This window comes from Cricetulus griseus, chromosome 4 (assembly GCF_003668045.3).
Source record: "Cricetulus griseus strain 17A/GY chromosome 4, alternate assembly CriGri-PICRH-1.0, whole genome shotgun sequence".
NCBI classification, from domain to species: domain Eukaryota; kingdom Metazoa; phylum Chordata; class Mammalia; order Rodentia; family Cricetidae; genus Cricetulus; species Cricetulus griseus.
Genome location: NC_048597.1, coordinates 228,169,631 through 228,191,142, shown reverse-complemented (window position 1 = coordinate 228,191,142; position 21,512 = coordinate 228,169,631). Strand labels below are relative to the sequence as shown.

Here is a 21,512-nt window from a genome sequence, read left to right as displayed (position 1 = left end):
CCCACCCACTTGTCAGCCAGCTCCCGTGTAAGCCCAGATGTGCCCTGAGTTCGGCCTTCAGTCCTCTTGGCTGACTCATCTCCTTCTTAATTACCTTAGTGCCAGTGTCAGCCTCTGTGAACCCCAACTTCAGCTGTTGCAGCCCAGTGTTGGCAATTCCTCGTACTCCCATGTGTCTGTGAGACTGAAGGGGAGGCACCCATCACAGGAGTGCTAGCGAGCAGCTGTGCTGCCATGCTCTGGGGGTGGTCAGTGTGGGGACCACTGCTCAGACAAACCAAGAGCCCCATCTGTGTTGTGCTCATGGCTCCTTCCTCTACCTCTCCCGCAGATGATGGGGCGTTGTTAATGCATCCCAGCTTGCCTCTCACTGTGGAACCTTGCTTTGATTTTAGCAATTTCCTTCTCTCCTTGTAGCCCTGGTGACTGAACCCTGGACCCTGACATGCTAGGAAAGTGCTGCTCCTGGGCTGTGTCCCAGTCCTGAGAGTCAGCACAGTTTGCTGAGGGAACATTTTCCTCCCAAACTGTTTTTCTTTTTCTATCATTCACACTAGAGCCCTAATCATCAATGTGAAAGTGCAGAGTTATGAGTAACAGCAGTTTTCCTAATCTTCCCACCTTCAGGCCTCAGCTGCTGGTCACTGTCTCAGGCTATGTCTGTGTTCTCTGCCCACCCACACCTCCCACCCCCCCCCCCCCCCAGATCTACAGTACTGAGCTCCCGCACAGCAGGCTGGGTTTCACTGCAGTGTTCATGCATGGAAACTGAAAATTTAATTTCATGTATTAAAAAAATACATCTTTTGATTTCCTTCAGTCCTTTAAAAAACTAACAACAGTTTTCAGCCCCTGTGAAAGTACAGGCTGCTGGTAAAGGGTCTGGCCATTGTCTGCTCTGAGCCAAGGTGGTCAAGCTGGCTATCTGGGTGTCTTGGGACCTTTCTGGCTCATCCCTCAGCCCGGCCTATGGCTGTATCATCTTTCTTCTCCTCATCTCAACTAGTAAGCTTGGGTGTTAAACAAAACATCCTATTTTTAAAAACTTGTGTGTGTGAGTGCACGTGCTTCATGAGGTTATATTCACAGTGTGAGCGAGGTGCCCACCGAGGACGACACTGATTCCTTTGGAGCTGGAGTTACAGGCAGTTGGGAGCCAACTGATGGAGATGCTGGGAACCAAACCTGGGTCCTCTGCCAGGCAGGGCAGGCTCTTAACCCCTGAGCCATCTCTCCAGCTGCATAAGTGTATATTTTACCTGCCTCTCTTTGAAGGAACAACTGTGTGTGAGTATCCCAGGTTCCCCTAGTGCTGATCTATAGCACAAGGACCTCCAGGCCTCCTGCATCTCCCACCACTCTCTGTGAGCTGCCTTTTGCTTTTGTCTTGTTTTTCTTCACCCCTGTCACACTGATGTGATCTGCCTTCTTTTCCTCCTTCTGTTTCCTGTACCCTGTGGGTGGCCTGTCCCCCTTTGGTCCCCCTGTAATTCCTGTCTTGGGATAGGGGATGCTGACCTACACTTCTGGGGTTCACACATCAGCCCAACCACTGTTTAACATTCTTGTTTGTGTCTAAATTTCTTCTCTGGAGGGCAAAGGACTCAGTGCCTTCCACTGCTGCCATCTTCTCCAAAATCCCCACCCTGTCCTTTGAGTAGTAGAGTCTCCCTTCTGTAGACCCCTGACTGTATCGACCCGAGGTAGCACTTGTGACAGTCAATGCGTCTGTCACATATCCTTGTGCACAGTACGTGGGGGGCACTGTATCCATGTTTGTTGAGTGAATATCGAGAAAGGGTAGAAACTTAGCCTGACCACAAGTGCAAGTGGATTCCAAACCCCAAGCTCCAAACATTTCATAAGGAGATGACTAGCTTGTTAAACTGAAAACATGTTGGGGAAACGTTCATTACCTCAGTTACAGTCACTCGTTTGTTGTTGCTGGGTCCGTATCTAGAGGCGAGGGGAAATTGCCAGCAGTATGTACAGCTTGGGGACTCAGCCCTGGTCCTCGCCCCTGCTGATCCTTCATCTTGCTGATGCTGTGTTTCTGTTCCATGCCTCCTTACCCTGGGGCATGGGTGACCATGCCTGTGTTTCCTGGGACCATAGTCCCTGTTGCAGAGACTGTAACGGAGTCACAGTCATTAGGGAAGGTTGCCTGCTGCAGAGCTCAGTCCACAAAGAGGATAAGCGTGGAGCTCGTGAAGTGTCGCATTGGACGAAGACAGAGCACAGTGCAGCAGGATGCATAACAGGCGAGCCAGGGCCCTCAGCTAATGACATGTGCGGGGACAGTTCACCAAGAGACCGAAGGTGTATCATGGCATCTGGTGTCCAGGGGTCACGGGACTGTGGAAGCCATCTTGACTATATCTTCCCTCTTCCCTTCAGTGTATGCTATGAGGAGACAGCCTCAACTCACTCAGCAGACGTGGGTCATCCCATTCTGTTAGCGTAACAGAATTCCTATTTCTCCTCAAGTGTCCTTCCGACTGGGAGACACTTTTAACCTGACAAAACTTTGCCTTGTGAAAATTGTTATTCTTTCCACCATCTTGACAGTGGGAGATTTCTGTGTGGAACGTATATTCCAGTGCAGGTTGGTACTGTAACTGAGTTCTAAGGTTTTCTCAGAGGGTCGGGCCTTCAGCTGTGTGTTTGTGTCCACTGGGGTGTGAACTTCCTCTGGGAAGAACTGTCCTGCTTCGTCAGAGTTCTTTGGGTCTCTGTAAGATAAATTTAAAACTGTGGCAACCTCAACCCTGACATTGTGTATGTATGTGAAATGTATTTTACACACACACACACACACACACACACACACACACACACACACACACGGTGAGAATCCTGCAATCCTCGGCAAGTAAATTAAGAAGCATGTCAAGGAAGGGCAGATGTTTGAAGGAGAAAAGCCGCAAATATTATTGCTTTCAGGGTAGATGACATATCGCCCTGTAACTTAACGTTAAGGAGCCATTTCTTTTTGAAGCTGACTCACTGAAGAAATCATTTGAAATGCGGCTTGATGGTGGAGATTTTTAATTTAAAATGACTGTCACTGGCCCACTAGACTGGTAAATTATGTAAACAAAAAAGCTTTGTTTATAGTCTACTACTCCTTCAGTCAGAATAAATATAAAATCTAAAACTCCTAACTGATGCTATTGGAATGTTAAGCAAAGCACGTCTCTAGCTGGGTGTGAGCCTCCAGCTCAGGGTGTGCACCTTTAGCTCAGGGTGTGAGCCTCCAATTCTGGGTGTGAGCTTCTATCTTGGGGTGCTCCTCCAGATCAGGTTGCTCCTCCAGCTCGGTGTGAGCCTCCAGCTCAGGGTACCCCCCTCCCCCCCAGCTTGGGGTGCTCAAAGGTAGGCTTAGAAGCAGCTTCTCCAGGGAAGGAATTTAGAATTGTTCTTTTAAGAGGAGGCAGGGGTGTGATGGAGCTGAGGTGGGGCAAGCTGAGGTGTGAGATCCACAGCTCTCCAGGACAGGCCTGGAGCTTCCCAGTCTCTGGAAGACGCCCCTTGTCCAGGTTTTCATTTACACAGTAATTTAATGCTATTGTATAGGGTTGCTGCAGCTGTAATTAAGACCCCTAATTAAATGACCTTAAAATATAAAGAAGGTCACAGTCCCTCAAATCTGGTCTAGAGTTTAGGGTCAGGTTCAGGTCAGTGAGATTTGAAGTTTGCAAAGGACTGGACTCACGTGAATGCACCCTTTACCAGCTTGGAAGATGGAAGGGGAACCACTTCCTCAGGACTGGGGTAACTCTTGGAAGATATCTCTATGGAGACATTTGTGCTGCCAGACTTTGAAGACAGTGGAGCCCAGGTACAACACCTCTCCAGAGATCCGGGGGTGGGGTGGGGGGGGTGGAGGAGGGAAAAGCTGAAGCCCGGATGCCAGCCAGAGGAGAGACTTGAACTTGCCTCCAGCAAGAGATGATACACAGTTCTGCACCTTGCCAGACCACCTTGCAGGAGAGACGGAGCCCAGACAGTGATGATGGGCAGGACCACACCCTGGCCAGGACTCCTTAGCTCTGCATACCGATTGCCATCTATTTAAACCAGGCCTCAGGTCAGACCCTGAAGATGGACTTGGGGGCCTCTGGACCCCTTTATTTGCTCATCTCATTGTGGCCACATTGAATAAATCACCCTTTTCTGTCTTTCACTATTAATTATCTCTTTGATTGGTGTAGGGGAGGCGTGGCTGAACTTAGCTTATTGGAACTGTATGAGCCCAGGCTCTGACTCTAAATTAAACCCGTTGCAGTAGGAACTTACAGGGAGTCTTTGGCTGGTAACTAGCAAGCATATGGGGACCTGAGTCCCCCTGCAGAGAGTTGACCTCTGCCAACAGAGAGAAAGTTAGAAATGGTCTCTCCGCACCCAGCTTCTAGACTAGAGCACCTTGATTCTGGCTTCAGGTGCAAGACTTGTGAGTGGGGTCCCTTCCCATACCCTCAGCTCTCCTAGGCAACCATCTTTGGTCTTCCCAGCTGTATCCTCAGTCACTGGGGATCAAAGGCAGGGCTTCCCTTGTGCCCTTGTGGTTCAGATTTCTGGCCCCCACAGAGCCTGTGAACTTTGGAAAATGATCACTTGATGCAACCACATTTGAAGTAGTTCCATGTTTTCCTAAAATACCATAACAGTGTTGTTTATCATCATAAACAAATCCTGAACAGCAGCAGAAATTGCAGATGATCAGCCCCCACGCCACCTCATACGTCAGAGCAGCAATCACTACCCTGTCTAGATCCAAGAGGCGAGGACTGGCCTGGGTGGCAGGGCAGATGTCTGAGATAGAGACGTGGAGGGCGGAGGCCCTTGGGGGAAGACATGTCCCTGCTGGGTGGAGTTGGATCATGGCTCCAGGCCTTTGCTTCATGCACCTTGCTTCTCCTCTCATCGCTGCCATGGTACCTGATAGAGGCAACTTAAGGGTGAATGACTAACTTTAGAAAGTGTTTTTACAGAGGTTTTCTCTTTGTATGGTAACTGCGTGTGTGATGTAGCTTGATCTTGTCCACTCCAGCTCCCCCTCCTACCTCTGGATCTCTCGGACCCTCCACTCGCCTTACATCTCTCCTGGTTTTGTATAATGCATGAGTCTGATTGTGCTGCCTGCCTGGCCCCTTCCAGGGCCATGAGCACCCCAGCCAGGTGCTTTTGACCAGGTTTACAGCGTCAGGCAAGACTTTCCTTGTGTGAAGTTGGCCCCACATCTAACCAGAGGTGGTTGGTTGGCCTGGCCCCTGCTCTCTGCATCTCTGAGTGTGACTTGTTAGATTCCATGTGTGTTGTGGACTATTATTTTAAGATATGTTACATTTGTTTATGTTGTGGAACATTTGTTTAATGTTACAAAGATGTGTTACATTCTTTTATGTTGCATCTGTTTAACTCTAAACTATGTTACTGTGCCTTCCTGAAACACCTGTTTGGTCTAATAAAGAGCAGAATGGCCAATAGCAAGGCAGGAAAGGATGGATGGGCAGGGTTGCCAGGCAGAGAGTATGAATGGGAGGAGAAATCTGAGAGGAGAAAGGAGCAAGAACCAGGAGAGGAGGTCGCCAGGGGCCAGCCACCTAGCCAGACACAGAGAGCCCTGTCTATTTCAGCTTCACTCACAGCTGCTCTCCTGTTACTCTCTCTGCAATGCCTGCTTGTTAGTTCCACAGACTTTCTTGTATCTGTGTATCATGGCAGACAGGCAAACTCCTGGGGGCCCAGATGCTGCAGCCCTGTTTCTATCTGCCTGGCACAGTCTGTGACACAGACTGTGTAGATCTCCAACAGAGCTGCTGTGCTTGACTTATCCCACAGAATTGATTCTAACAATATTTTAAAAGAACATTTTTTGAGATTTATTTTTAATATTTTAAAAAAGTGTGTGTGTGTGTGTGTGTCTGTCTGTGTGTGTGTGTCTGTGTGTGTGTGTGTGTGTGTGTGTGTGTGTGTGTGTGTATGTGTGTAGATTCCTACAGAGAACATTAGATCCCCTGAAGTTGTGAGCTTCCCAGTGTAGGTGCTAGGAACTGAACTTGGAAATTCAGCAAGAGCAGTACATGCTCTTAACCACTGAGCCATCTCCCCAGCAGCTAAATATGATCGTTATTAACCAAAGTAGAGCTATAGCCTGTGGCCCCAGAGTGGCCCATTTGGAGAATAAAGTTTTATTGGTACACAGCCTGTCTATTTCAGCATCACTCACAGCTGTTCTCACGTTACTCTGACCGAGCTATGGTTGCTATAGAGACTGAGAGACTGCACAATGTCCAGTATTTACTGTCTGGCCTGTTACTGGAGAAGCATCCGCTCTGCATCAGACCAAAGGGGTGTTTAGAAGTGGAAATACTGTTTTGTTTTGTTTCTTAAAATTACCTTTTGTAGCCCTGGGGTGAAGTTTCTATCGCTGAGCTGTGTCCCCAGTCCCAGATTATCAAGCTTCATAAACCCTGACTGACTAGGATAGTTCTGGTTTCATTTGGCAACTTTCTCTGAAATCTCATGAAATAATTATTCTGTTGTAGCTGATGATAATTTATAATCAGATTTGATGAGAGAAAGTGCCTAGAGTAGATTGGGTGATTGGTGTCCAATTTTTTAAAAATTAAAGACCATTAAAATTCATTGTGCATTAATTTATTTATGCCGAGAAGACAGCTAACGAGGCAGAGATAAAAAATGACAGCATCACATGCCAGTGGTTCTGTGTGCAGTGTGGACCAGTTACATTATTTCACCCGGCATTACCTTGGTTGGTTGACTTTATAATAATTGTGAATTTTAATTACTTTTCACATTAAAATAGCAATAAGGCTGAGCTGATGATTATCATGAAGATGTCTTGTGTTTCTTGTGTGTAATTACTGCCTTTCTGTGTGTTAAAGTCATCATGTATTTACTTAGGCTCTTTCTCCGTCAGAGTCTGGGCAGTTAGACATGGGGGCTTCATGCCACCCTATTAGGGTAGCAGTTTAAAAGCATATTATCTCACATGTACTCACTCCCCTTTTCCTCCTCCACAGGCTTGTGGAAGAAAGCAAACTGGTCCCACTCGTTTTTGAAGTAATTCTGGTAAGAGTGCAACTGTGTCTTTTGGAATTCAAGTGAGCATTTCAAGCTTCAAAGCTTCAGGCTTTATTGTATGTTTGTCTCTCTAGCCCCAACTCTGTCCCCACAGACTGTATGTCCTCTGTCTTGTTCTTAACCTCATCAGACCTTTGCCCTCAGACCTGCACAAGATATCACACTCTGCAAGCAAGAGTAGTTGTGGTTTCTAGCTCACCCTTAGAATGTAGTTTGCATTTTTATTTCTGTTGAATTAAGCGATGTGTATTTTTTATTCTTCCTTCTTCCCTCTCTCTTTCCCTTCTTTTTCTATTCTTCCTTCTTCCCTCTCTCCCTCCCTTCCTTTCTGTGACTAGAGTATTATTCTGTAGCAGGATGGCTCCACTCTTGTGATCCTCCTGCCTCAGCCACCTGAGTGCTGGGTTATAGGCATGTTCCACACTTTCTATCATAGAACACTACCTGGACTGGGGTTGGATTATGGAGGAGGCACTACTCCAGACACACTGGTGTGTAAGCTTTCAGTGTGAAACTCTCTGGCTCCAGATCAACCATCACACAGTTGTCTTCCTCAGAACTCAGAAGAGCTTAGCTTCCTTTTCCCAACAAAGGGCGTGTTCCTTAAGTGAACACCACCCATGAGATCAAATCTTGGCTCTGTGGTTCTGTGTGAGGAGAATGAAATGGAACCCAGCATTGTTTGTGAAGCACCATCTCAGGCCCCGCTGATTTGAGAATTGGGCTGGAAAGAGGACAGGCATGTCGCCAGTCAAAGGACGGTTCTCTTTTTACCAATACCCAAACCTGCAAAGCTCAGTGATGGCTCATGGTGAGCAATGGGCTTCCCTCATTCATTTCAGATATGCCAGCCAGCCATGTGCTATGTGGAAAGAGCAAAGGCAAACCCAAAGATCCGACCCCCCCCCTCCCCGAGCGCTCTTCTGAGCCTCAGACCCACACTCTGGTCAGGGGGCCACTTGGGTTTCCTTGAAGGTGTCTGTGGTGTTCAAGCAAAACAGCATATGCTGGTGTGGTGCCCCCTAGTGGGAGGGAGGGCTGGGGATGGTCCCAGATAGGCCCTGCCTCCTAGGAGTCTCACATGGCTTGCACTGGCACTGGGTTTGAGTAGAGGTGAGGGTAGGCGTGTTATCAGCCATAGGTGGGGACCACGTCAAGAACTGCATGGTGATGCCGTGTACAAGGTGGGAGGGATTGCTCAGAGCGCTAGGAGGGGGAGGGGTCTAGAGGCAGCATCAGAAGGGAGAGGGGAAAGGACAGGAAGGTGTGTGTTGTAGAGCAGCCGAGTGGGATTTGTAGGGGTTGCCATGCCCTCTGCGTGTCTCTTGTGAAGGCTAATCGTGGTCATCAGCTTGGTTGGGTTGGGGTAGTGAAACCTGCCTCAGTGTGTCTGTGAGGGAGTTTGCTTCCAGAGACAGTTAGGTCACAGGGGCTGTGACACAATGGACAGTTTAATCCATTGATGGCTGAAAACTTGGAAAGACCATCGGAAGGTAGTGGAACTGTGGAGATTTTTTTTTTTTTTTTAAATCACATTCTGGCCCTTAGTCTGTGTCCTGTCAACCATGGTGGGGCTTCTCTATCAGGTGCTCCCTGGAGACAGAAACCTCTGGAACTGTGAACAAGACAGAACGTTCCTTCTTTGAATCCATGTCTGAGGTTACCAGTCGGCACCACTCCTTCCGCAGAGGCAGAGGGTACATCTTGTACTTGTTACAGACTTGAATTCCTTGCTTTGGATGACAGTGGACACAGAAAAGTGCTGAGTTGGGCACAAACTTTCCCAGTTGTAACAAATTTGTCTGTTGGCAAATGAAAGACCCAGAGATGGGTATTGGGGTTCAAGCTTCAAGCTGAAGATTAGAAAAGCAAAGCAGCCAAGCCAGTAGATCTTACCTCTACACAGGTGAAATGGCAGTTCTGTCCCCACAAATCCTCAGATGCAAAGGCTCTGAATCCCTGTCTCCTCCTTTTATGCCTTTCTCCACCCAGCCATCCTTCTGTCTCCACCTCCCTAGTGCTTGAATTAAAGGCTTGTGATCCCAGGTGCTGAGAACACCTTTGTGTGAGGTCTTTCTTTAGGACTGGATCAATTTTGTATAGCCAGTGTGGCCTTGAACTACAGAGATCCATCTACCTCTTAATCCTGAGTCCTGGGATTAAGGTGTGTACCACCACCACCGCCTGGCTTCTATGGCTAACTAGTGTGGCTACTTTGCTGTTTTGATCTCCAGTGGCTTTAGTAAATCATAAACATCATCACTACAGAGGGCAGTTCGGTCCCTTCAGTGACTGACAGAAGTCCTCATTCTACATGAAACACCACAGAGAGAAACCTTAGCCAAGTGGGAAAGCTTACTTGCTCAACACCTGGAACCATGTAAATGTCCCCCTCGAGAGTCTGCCACCAGGGACTTCAGGAGGGCAGCGTGAGTCAGCTTCACGGTCAGCAAACATGGTGGAGGGTTCACATGGGTGCGGACTGTGTGCGGGGTCTCTCGGCACCTCAGCGCCACTCTCCAGTGCAAGGGGATCTTGGTGAGAAGAGCTGTGTGAGAGTCTCTGCTGATGTACGTGCAAGACGACTTCTGGGGCTAAGCTGGGAGCCGTGAAAAGCAAAATGTCTCTTAATTTAAAAACACAGGATATTTTGTCTTGAGTTTCATACATGGACACAACTTGCTTTGCTCATATCCACCCCTAACTGCCCCATGTTCACCTCCCAATCGCCACTCTCCCCCAACTTCAGGTCTTTTTGTTGCTGTTGTTTTTAGAATCCACTGGGCACAGTTTATATTGCACAAAGGCGCGCTCATGGGTGTGGGGCCATCCACTGGGCATGGCCAGCCTACTTTCTTAAAAATCTTACTGCCTCTTGCATCAGCCATCAACTGCCCATAGCTCCTTCCTGTTCACACTGGGGTGCTGTCTGGGGTGCTGACTGACTTGATCTTGTGCAGGCAACCACAACACGGCTCTGTTATGTTCTGAAGCCCCCCTCACAGGCTCATTCAGTCTTTTAAGCCCCTCCTCCATGGCGGACTCTGCGGCTTGGGAGCAGGGCCGTGATAGAAATATCTCATTTGTGGTTGAGCTCTCTGCAGATACGAACTCTCTGCACTTTGACCGGTTGTGGCTTCTGCTTTAAGCATTGTCCACTGCACAAAGGAATTTCTCTGACGAGGTCTGAAGGCTGCACTAAGAGAGCCATGAATCTAAAGGGTACCTCACTGCGGTGTCCAGCCCACGTCTAAAATTGAAACAGGAAATTCCTGCTGGTGTGTGACGTGATGCACCTTCTTGATGAGCCGCGGTGAGCGCTGAGTCAGTGTCACACCACTCTTTAAACCTTGCCATCCCAGCCTGTTTGTCACGGGGAGTGACGGTCTATCTCTGCACCACTGCTAGCGTGATGCTCTGAATCCAAGAGGACGTTCTGCGGTCAGCTTTCTTGTTGGATATCATTTGTGATTTTTATATGTATTTGTTGTATGTGTATGATCACCTACCTGCCACAGCCTGCGTGTGGAGTTCAGCGCACACTTTCAGGCGTTGGTTTTATCCTTCCATCACCTTGGTTCTGGGGATCAAACTTCGATCATTGGGCTTGGCAGCGGACACCTTCCCCCTGTGAGCCATCTTGCTGGCCCAGGATCTTATTTTATAGGAGTTTCCTCTGCTGCTGCTGAGTAAAGAATAAAAGTAAAACCAGCTGCTTTATAAGGTCAGACTTTGACGTCCTTGAAGGGCATTGTTCAATTCCTGCTCTCCTTCTGTCTTTAGCGCATAATCTGTGCCACTCTCATAGATAGGTTTTAATCAGTGCTGTGTCTAAACAGTTATCCCTCGGACACATGGAGCCTTCTAGGGGTTTCACTCACCCTCTGTCCCTATTCCACAAAACACATTCTTATCTTGACGTTCATTCCTGAACTGAGGCCAACTTTCCAAACCTGTGGCCCTTCACCGTTGCTTTCAGCCAAGTGACCTGGGTGTCACGGCTGTAACCAATTTATTTCACTTATCTCCCTTTACATAAATGCCCAGGAGTGATGTATCGTACAAGTCTCTATCTACACAAGTCTGAAGAGAACTCTCAGTAAAAAGAAAGAATTTTAAGTTGAATTGCGATATTTTGCTCTCTGAGTGTCTTGATAAATGCTTGTGTACTTTAGGATTGGCTGGTCCCTGGAGTCAAGGAGACAGCACATCCCTCCGTGTGGTTTGACACCTGAGCCTGAGGGCCTGTGGGCACATGGCATGTGTGTGGCATCCAAATGTGGCCCGGTGAGAAGATGGCGAGGGACCCTGTGAAAGTGCTGTTACCCATTCACAAGACAACTGTAGACCCATGATTCACAGCCTGGCAGCTACGTTGACCTCTGGGTGACCTCTTTTCTCTGCCCAAGCTGTTGTGGTTAACATAGTTACAGCCTGCTTATGGGGTTTGCACTTTGTAACTTTGTTTCTCTTTCCCAGAGTTCCTTGTACTCACAGTGCATGTTTTCTGAAAGTCCTTCAGAAAGCACTCCCCTGAAAGGGTTTCCTGGCAATCTGGAGCCAAGGGCTGCTACTAAGTCAGACCATGCAACAAACCTCACACGAGATTTATGGGAGAAACACAGAATGGTGGCTGCCTGTGAGCAGGACCAGAGACGGCAGAGGGCTGGGAAGATAGGCGGCTTTGATAGAGTCTTTGGAGCACGGGCAGTGAGGTAGTACAGAAGTACAGCATGCTAGAGGCATTGCTTGGTCATTAACCCGCGTCCATGGGGTGGGGACAGGCCAGAGGCAGGGTGACCTCCACTGGCCGTTACCTTACAAGCCCCCTCTTCAGATGGGCAGGAGTTGCTGGTTGCTTCTCTGCTGCATTGGCAGCCATTGCTGGTGAAGGGAACAGGATTTTGAATGTGTTGTTCTGTGTGGACTGGCCCTGGTAGGGTAGACTGCAGTTCATAACCAAGCAAAAGCAATGCTTACTTGGGGGGAAAGCATCAAAGCTACCTCTAATTGCAACAGTTTGCTCAGTAGGCACAGTCCTCCTTCCTATGCTGGGCTGGTGTGTAAGTCCTTGAATCAACCCTTTGGAGAAGAGGGGGGAGGGAGGGAGGGAGGGGAAGGGGAGGGGAAGGGGGGAGGAGGGAGTACCTTCTACAAGTGCTTCACTGGGTAGGAGCTGATGATTCTGCCAGCCAGCTTGGCAGAATCCCGAGCCACAGGGGAAATGGCTCTGTGGACATGCCTGTCAGGGATGATCTTGTTTAGTTACCAGTGTGGGAAGACCAATCTTAACTGTGGGCCCAGGGCTAGACCGAGAGCAGGGATCCTAGACAGGGAAGCTGAAGAAAGCAAGCTGAACACTGGCAGGCCTGGCTTTCTTCTCCCATTGGGTGTCATGTGACTAGCTGCACCCCGATCCAGCTGCTCTGCAGTGTGGGCTACAATCCACCCCTTCTTCTTGAGGTTCTTGTGTCAAGGTATTTTAAAACACCATCAGGAAGAGAGGCCAAACAGAGGGTGAGACATAAGCTCCCACCCCAGAGGAGGGCCTGGTACTCTGCTAAGTGAGGAGGGGGGTTAGGGAAGTCTCCCAAACTGATCTTGGAACAGGGATCCAAGGGTGGAAAGAGTTGTTCTGGGGAAGAAGGGAGTTCTGGGTGGGTGTAGTGAGTGTGGGATGTGCCGAGGCAGGTCTGTGTGAAGTGGCAGCTGCTGGGGCTACAGGACAGGCCTTTCTGCTGTGTTTGCTTCTTACTGGCTTTGCAAAGACCCCCCTTCAAGCTCACCCGGCAGCCTCCGCTTGGGTAGAGCAGTCTGTGCTTCAGGAGAAATGTTCCACAAAGAGGCAGCTCACTTGCCTTAAGTTCAGGACTCCCAGAACGGCTTCTGGCCATCGGTCTCTGCTGGACAGGAGTTCCCAAGGTCCTCTGTCACTGGAGGATGCAGACAGTGCTAGCTGTAGGTGTCCATCCATCAGTGGGGCTCATGGGGTCAGTCACAGGTACTGTGGGAAGGGAACACAGCAGACTGCTGGTCTCTGAGGTCTGTCTGAAGGTCCCAGGACATGAGCAACAGAGAAAGCAGACTGTATCAGCCCTGGGCTTCAGCTGCAGGCCCCCTGTACACAGAAGGACATGTCACAGAGAAGGCAGCTGGGGAGCCGCTTACCCTCCTCCTGGGGGGGCACTCCTGGGGGGCACTCTTGCCCTGGCAGCGCCCACCCATGCCCCCTTCCCTGGCCTGTGTACCTGAGTGCCTGTGTTGATACCAGAGGAGGGCTTTGGGTGGCCTTGCTTCTCCCTGTCTGCCTTACTCATTGAGTCTGGAGCTGGGCTAGTAGCCACAAGACACAGTCTCCCTCCCGTCTCTGCCCCCACAGGTTTCAGGTATGCATAGCCACACTTTTGCTCTTTATGTGGTTCTGGGGATTTGAACTTGGGTCCTCATGCTTGGGCAGCCCTGCACACTGTCAGCACCAGGCAGCCATGTTGGGCAGTGGCAGAGGACCAGCCTGAATCATTACACGAAGCTGGGCTGGTTTCCACTGATCCCACTTCTGTAAGGCCCCTGGATATGACATGGCTTCCTGAATGCTGTGAGCCAGCACCTACCTGGTTCCTGAAGGTAGAATCGTTGGAAGAACAGGATGGAAGATGTTCTTTCTCTACTTTGTGTCTTTGCAAAGCATCACATTTTTCTCGAGAATGTGTTTTAAGCATGAGTTTGGACGCAGCAGCCTTTGAACGTTGCTGTAGCTCTACTCATTTTATTTCTGTGGTTTATGTTGTGGCTACTTCTATAAATCATTTTAATACCAAGCGATATAGGCAAACTCTATTTTATCGGAAGGAAAAAATCTTTATTCATGGCAGATTTTCCAATATGTGCCAAAATACTGCTGTCGTGATATTTTATGCGCCTGTTTCAAAACAAACAGTTGCAAAGCAATTTCAGTGGTGAATGTGAACAATAAAAACGTGATTAGCAGTTCACGAGCCCCGCAGTCATGTTGTTCTGACAGTTCTCCGGCACTGCAGCGGGAGCCAGACATAGTAAATCTTTTGAGTCAACCCTGTCTTCAGAAAGGCGCTTCTTTATGGACCCCCTGGTGCCTAAAGGGTTCCATCTCTGAGACATCAGGGTGGCCTGGCCACAGCCCCAACATATTTAAGGAATATGTTGGGTCCCACACACTCATCAGGCTTTTACCTCTCTGCGTCTCTCAGCTCCAGTCATCCCAGTTCTAGTGGGGTGAGTGCTCCTCGGAACATTGGGAATCCAGATGCTTGTGTGATGTGCCCTTGACTGGAGTCGCCTGTGCAGATGGCCAGAGATTTCCAGCACAGGAAGCAAGTTTGCATTAACATTTCTGAAGGCTTACGAACTCTCGTCTTTGGAGGGCACCTCCAAATGGGTGTCAGTAATACCTGGGGACACAGCAGCCCCATCTCAGTCTACAGCCCGCATCTGTGTTGCCCAGGGTGTCTGACGCTTACAGGATGGGGCTGCACACAGACCATTGCTTTTGGCTGCACACAGGACTCCACTTATTGCTAATGTACTGTTTACTGACTTGTGAAAATGGGCTGGTAAGTGGCTCAGCAGGTAAACGCACTCACGGAGGCGCCAGTCTGACTACATGAGCTTGGTCCCTGGAGCCCACGGGAAAAATCCTCATCCTGGAGTTTACACATAGAAACAAGAGAGACCCTGCCTCAAAACAGAGTGACAGAGGAAACTGAGCCCCCCAAAGCTGTCCTCTGACCCAGACAGGTGTGACATGTGTGCCTGCATCACACATGTCCCTTGTCTCACACACACACACACACACACAACAGCAGTAATAAGTTTCAAATTGAAGTTTGAGTGTGGATTTGCACAGGTCCAGGCTCTGTGGTATGTGTGCCCATATCACATACAACAGTAATGAATTTTACAGTGAGCTTTGACAGAGCTCCATAGGCTGTAAATGTGTGTTTGAAAAATGCTTTTCTGTGGCCAGGGTACAATCCACAGATACTGGCGAGGAACTAGAAGTTGGCCGTGCAGCAGCTGAGCATATGACTGGGTTAGTGCCACATCGGTAGAATAAATGTGCCAAAGTAACTAGTATTAGGGCACTGATTTCCCCATGACCAGACCAGTTGCCTTAAGAGAAGACATCCTTAAAAAGATAAAATCCTTGGATCATATAGAATTCAAACGGCAGAGCTCCATGTGCCTTTTGCGGTTCACAGAGAACGCATGAATGGTGTTGCATGGCTTCTTCCGTCTCCAGTTTAAAAAACAAAATCTTTATCATTCCCTTGCTGTGTTTTGGATGACATGGAACGTCCCCAAAGTCTTTGTCCCATTGGTGGCACTGACCGGTGATAGAGTCCTTACGATGTAGGGCTTGACTGAAGGAGGTTAGACACTGGAGGGTCAAGCCCTTGAAGAGGACATTGGCCCGTCTTCCTTCGCTCTCCTGTCCCCTCCTGCATCATTAGTCCACTAAGACCTGCCTTACATCACAGCCCGAAGACAGACATGAGTAACCATGGCACTAGTCAGCAGTCACCCATCGTTCTTACCTGTCCTAAGTCTTAGGCTTGACTTTGAGTTAAGATGCAGTATTCACTTTTCATTCTCTCTGAAGACTGGTTGAGGGTGGGGCAGTAGGTCAGGGCTGTCACAGGCTTCTCAGGACTCTCAGATGCTGTCTGTGGCATCTACTCTTGAGGGGTTTGGAGATGAAATGTAGGAAGTGTTTGTTCAGCATAGCGCGCTCACACTGGGGGTCAGCTGCGACTCCCATCGAGCCAGCTTCTACCCTGAACTGTTTCAGACAGGTGTTAGATAAGGGGTTTGCTATGCGGAGGCACTGCCGAGTTATGTACCCCATGGAACTGTGGGGGTCTGTAGCCCTTCGAGACATGGAACAAGTTAACTGACTTGGGCGGCTGGGTCAGACTTCTGGAAGGAAGCCTCATGTAAAACCATTGACTGTGAATTTTCCAGAGGTGACCATCAAATGCGGCTGCTTCCCACAACCCCCCAGCACCCCAGATCCCAGGGAGCGTGGGAACCAGAGCACCTGTCTCTTGAGCAGTAGCAATGAGAAGCCACTGGTTAATGAGAGCTGCCATTCCTGGTGTTGCCTTTTGTGGCTCTCTGCTCTTGTTTACCTGGCTGAGCAGCAAAGGCCAAAGGCAGAATTGATGCACTTACCAGGAACCGAGAGGATCCTCAGAACTGAAACCTGAGCTCCCAATCAGTGTAGACTCATGAGAAGGTGGGGAGTCTTAAGTGGCTGCAGCCAGTGGAGAAACATCAGAGTGGAACCAGTCTGCGGTTCCTGGTGTAAAGCCACTTGAGGCCAGCTACAAGGGGTGGGGCAGGGGTGGGGCTTCTGAATTTGGAGTTTTGGTGACATAAATCACAATGCTCATAACTTAAAAAGTCTGACGGGTCGTGAGGAGGGGGCCTGGTTTCATGACCTACAGACCAAAGCAAATTCTTAGCATTTTACACGTGTACTTGTTCAGAAATGGAACCGTGTTAAGGCCTTGATTTCGCCTTACAGTGTCTGTAGCAATATTGGTTGGCTGTCCGTGTGCATGTATGTGCATTATGCCTGTGTGTGCTCATTATTCAGTGAGGTCATTGCTTCAGGGTCTTTAGTTAACCTCACTGGGGACATTTTGTGTCTGTTGTTTTATTTTCATGCCCATCCCCCAGTGAAATAATGAGACAGCTCTTTGTTCTCCTTGGTTAAGTTTATACTTACATTTTGTTTCTGTTTTTGCTGTTTCATTTTATTACTAATGGAATTCTCTTAGTTTAAAAAAGTTTTCATTGATTGATGTGTGTGTCTGTGTAAGCATAGACACGGGTGTGAGTGTAGGCAGAGTGGCCTGCGCATAGACACAGTGATCAGAAGAGGGCGCTGCCGTCCTCCTTTTATTCTTCATACTTCTTTTGAGGCAAGGTCTCTCCCTGGGCTGGGAACTGGTGTTTCCTTGGCTTGGCTTCCCCGTCTCTGACCCCTTGCAGGTTGGGTTGCAGGCTTTTGTAGGGATGCCCGTCTTATTTCCTGTGTGCTGGAATCTGACTCAGCTCCCTTACAGGTTTTTAGGTAACTCATGGTTAATGTGTAGAAATGGAGGCGATTTTTTAATATTCTGTATCCTGCAGTTTTACCTAAGAGTCTTCATAATGCAGTTAGGCACCTTCCTGTGCGGTTTTTTAGTCTTTCTTTTCTTGCCTAGTTGCTTTGCCTAGCCGCGCCCCCTCCCCCGTGATGTGTGCTGTAGTGAACACCACCGTTCTGCTCCTAGCAGAAAAGCTCTTAGTTTTTCATCGTTCCATATGGCATTAGCCACAGACTCGCCATGCGTGGGTTTTATTATATTGAGGTACTTATTTATTTTTTTTAGGTTGATGAAAGTTTCTGTCACGAAAGGCTATTGAATTTTGTCAAATGTTTTTCCTGCACCTGTGGAGAAAGTGCCGTTATTTGTGCCCTTTGCTCTGTTACTTTGCCATCAGTCTGTTGTGTTTGTATCTCTGTGGAGGTAGAGCCTTGCATTCCAGGGTCAGTGCCCTTTGACCCTGGTGTGTCACCTTCCGCTGTGCGGCTCTACAGCGTTTATGTGCTTTGCTCTTCAGGGACACTGGCCCATAACTTCTTTCTGGTCCCTGGTCGGGCGTTGGTAGGATGGTAGTGCTGGCCTCATCAGCTGAGTTACAAGTATCCTGTGATATTTACACATCGGAGGAGTATTACATGTTTGCTAGAATTCCCTCCCTGGTGACACAGTCAGGTCCTGTTTTTTTGTTTGTTTGTTTGTTTTTTCTGCGGGGGATTTCTTAGACTCCTTACTCACTATTAATTACCACACTTAGAGTCTTCACTTTCCTATGGTTTACTCACCGTAGGTAATGAGTTTCTGAGAATTTATCTGCTTTTTACTGTAGATTCCTGAATTCTTGGCATAGAATCATTCTTACAGTTCTTAACTATATTTTGGATTTCTTTTCTCTTACTTATTCATTTATTTATTGATATGAGGGTCTCCGTATACACATGGCTGGCCTGGAACTCACCCTGTAGACCAGGCTGGCCTTGACCTCACAGAGATCTGCCTGCTTCTGCCTCCAGAGTGCTGGGATTAAAGGCTTGCGCCATCATATCCAGGGATATTTTATATTTCTGTGATGTCAAATGTCACATATTTATCAATCAATTTATCACACGTAATTTTACTAATCATCTTATATGAGTGTTCCCATGAAAAAGTCCTAGCTAAATGTGTTTGTCTTAAAGTGATGGGGGCTGCTCAGGGCCCTGCATTGCTGACCACCTGACCGGCCTAGCCAAGACCGGTCTGTCCCCTGTCAGAAGTCAGCATTGGCCTCACTTATCTGCCCTTGCTTTCCAGTTCCCACTCTAGATTTTCCTTTCTGGTGTTTGCTGCTTTCTTCATGTCTGAGATCTGAGGTCAAGTTTGGGGTTTTGTTGTCACTATATAGAAGATGGGTTGATTTATTTGATTTTTAAAAAATTTTTTTTGTTTTGATTTTTTTTTGTTTGTTTGTTTGTTTGGAGACAGGGTTTCTCTGTGTAGCTTTGGAGGCTGTCCTGGAACTCATAGAACCAGGCTGGTCTTGAACTCATAGAGATTCACCTGCCTCCTGAGTTTTGAGATTAAAGGCATGCACTACCATCCAGCTTGATTTCTTAAATCTTAAAATAGGTATTTGTAGCTATGTAAAATTACACAGATGTCTCCAACATGTGTCTGGATATCTGGTACTGCTATATACTTTCATTGTGCCATGAGTGCTCCGTGTGCCTTTTATGCTTTCATAACTTGATATATTTGGCTATTGTTCTGTTTCTGTTTATTGTATGTGGGTTTTCCCCATGTTTATTGTACATGTGTTTCCCTCGTGTGTGGTTCACCCCCAAAGCATCACACATCCCAGCATCATCCTGTTCATCCCAGTGTCTGTGTCATAATTAAATACGCTTAAATACTGAAATTCATGGCTGGGTGTAACTCAGAGGTACAAACCCGGGGCAAAAGAAATCTTCAAGTCACATAGGAGTGTACTTTGAAGCCAGGCAGTGGTGACGGCACACACTTTTAATACCAGCACTCAGGAGGCTGGGTGAGTTCCAGGCTAGCCTGGTCTACAGAGCGAGTTCAAGGACAGCCAGGGCTACACAGAGAAACCCTGCCTTGAAAAAACCAACAGGAAGGAAGGAAGGCAGGAAGGCAGGAAGGAAGGAAGGAAGGAAGGAAGGAAGGAAGGAAGGAAGGAAGGAAGGAAGGGATGAACTTAGTACCATCTCTGTCTACCTAAGAACTTCTCAGTGCTGTGTTTCTATTTTTGGTGGCTTGAGTTACGCACATGACAAAGTGAGACTTGTGAGAGCCCTCAGGCTCCCCGTCTCACGCTCCATAGCCCGTCTCTCCTGGCAATGCTTTCCTAGAGTGACGTCTTAGTTACTGAAGGGACTGTCCATCTGTCTGTCTTCTTCCCACCATAGGACCTTTGTTTTTGCTGTCCCCTCCCAGACACTCACACAGAACTTTCCTCCTCTGTCAGCTAAGATGGCCCCATGACACCCGTCTCCCATCCTAACCCTTCATTCAGAGCACAAACACCTCAGGTTTAACAACCTCTTACTGCATGTCTGAGTGATTATTACAGATTGGTGCACTTACTTTTTAATGTTTTGGTGAATTTCATGCGTGATTTCTCTAGTATAAGCTGAAGTAAACCCTTTCCTCCTTCAGGTTGCCTTTGTTCAGTGTTTCTTCACAGCGACAGGAAGGGAGCCAGGATCTGTGTCTTCTGGCAAACTCAGTCTTTCTGTAATTTCACCAGCTTCGTTTCATCCTTACCCAGTGTCTCTATCCCTGTCATTTTCTTTTCCGTGCTATCTGCTGCTTCTGATGCAGTATGCCTCACTTTCTTCTTTTGAATAATGTCTTTGTTTTGTGTGTCTACTTTTTGTGGCCGTTCAACCCACCTGTAGCATTGTAGAGTGAAACGAGTTTCTTGCAGACAGCATGCAGTTGGTTCCTTCTCACCCATGATCTGTGTGCGAAATTGTCTTTTCAGCCGTCACATTACATCTTTTATACTGAACATGGTGAGTGATATGCTTAGGTGTGTGGACTATTTATTGCCCCTTTTGTTTGTTTCTGTTCTCCTCCTCTTGGTTTTTTATGGGTTACTTTAACATTAGTTTACAATTTCATTTTTGCTACAGACCATAGAATTATGCAGTGAGCGCTCAGCTGACAAAATCATGAAGCTGACCCACCGGGATGATTCCAGTGGTAGAGGCCCACGTGCAGGACAGTGGGAGTACTCGCTTTATGAATAGTCATGCCCTTACTGTAAATTCCTTGTGAAGCCACAGTGCTCCCTTTCTATGGTGGGGTTCATCCCAAAAACTCCAGCACTGTATTAATTACTGGTCACATTTTCCCTTGTGCATTGATACATTGGATGACTCCCCTCAGCAATGCATGAGTCTGGCGAGAAAGTAATCACCGTCAATGCCCTTACTCTCTCAACCAGGTGTTTGTATATACTTAGAAGTCTACCCTCCCCCTCCCCTGCAGTTATCTTCCTTGGCAGACAGTTGATCATTGTTAGTGTCCAGGCAAAGAGACCTCAATTGAGACATTCACAGACACTCAAGGACAAGAATTACATCATGTCTGAAGATATGGAGCCATAGATCTCAGAGAGATAGAGAACAAGGTTGTCTAGGATTCACTCTGCCAGCAGATGGGGGCGTGCTGTCCCAAGCTAACCCCACATTAATCTTTAGCTTATTTACCTAGTCACATTTAAGAAAACAGCTAACCACAGGTATTCTCCTCTTTAGTAATGTAGTCTCTTTCTCCCTTAATTAACCTCCTTTCCCTTTAAGAAGTTCTTGGAGGCTTAACCACTCCCACCTTGAGCCATAGAGAAAGACTGGCAGTTACTGCTTTGTGTAAAACTTTTTTCTGTTACTGTGACCCTGAAGGGCTCCAGCCCTGCCCCTGGCTAGAGCTGGAGAACTGCTCATTATGAGTGTATATTAGTTGAAAATGTTTGCAGCACAGCTGAACGATAGGAGAGCAAGAGAGACTGGACTAGAGAAGAAGCATGGAGAAGTTAGAAGTAGGTCAGGATTATTAGACTAGAAACAGAACAGTAAAGAGCACAGGAAATGAAGAGCATGACCCTCAGATTGTGTGTCAAGTTAAGATACAAATCTTTACCTCTCCTTCCCTCCTGAGAAGCATTTCACCTTGGGGCCCTGGGTGGGCCCTGGGGCAGGTCTCATGGCCCTTACACATTTTGGTTTATATGTAGTAGTTTTGGTGAATTTCTTCATAAGGACTTGT

The 21,512-nt window shown here is 47.9% G+C and overlaps 1 protein-coding gene across 7 annotated transcripts in view; it reads left to right on the top strand.

Moving 5' to 3' along the window:
• The window catches only part of Ulk4 (unc-51 like kinase 4), a 271,374-nt gene that overhangs the window by 102,142 nt on the left and 147,720 nt on the right, over window positions 1-21,512 (top strand). For 6 of the 7 annotated variants that reach the window (XM_027415417.2, XM_027415412.2, XM_027415413.2 and 3 more), the window contains one exon: window positions 7,050-7,098. In XM_027415417.2, the coding sequence (XP_027271218.1) occupies window positions 7,050-7,098 (49 nt within the window). Of the gene's footprint in view, window positions 1-3,735; window positions 4,182-7,049; window positions 7,099-21,512 lie in introns of those variants that run through there. The other variant, XM_027415419.2, reaches the window with a different exon arrangement.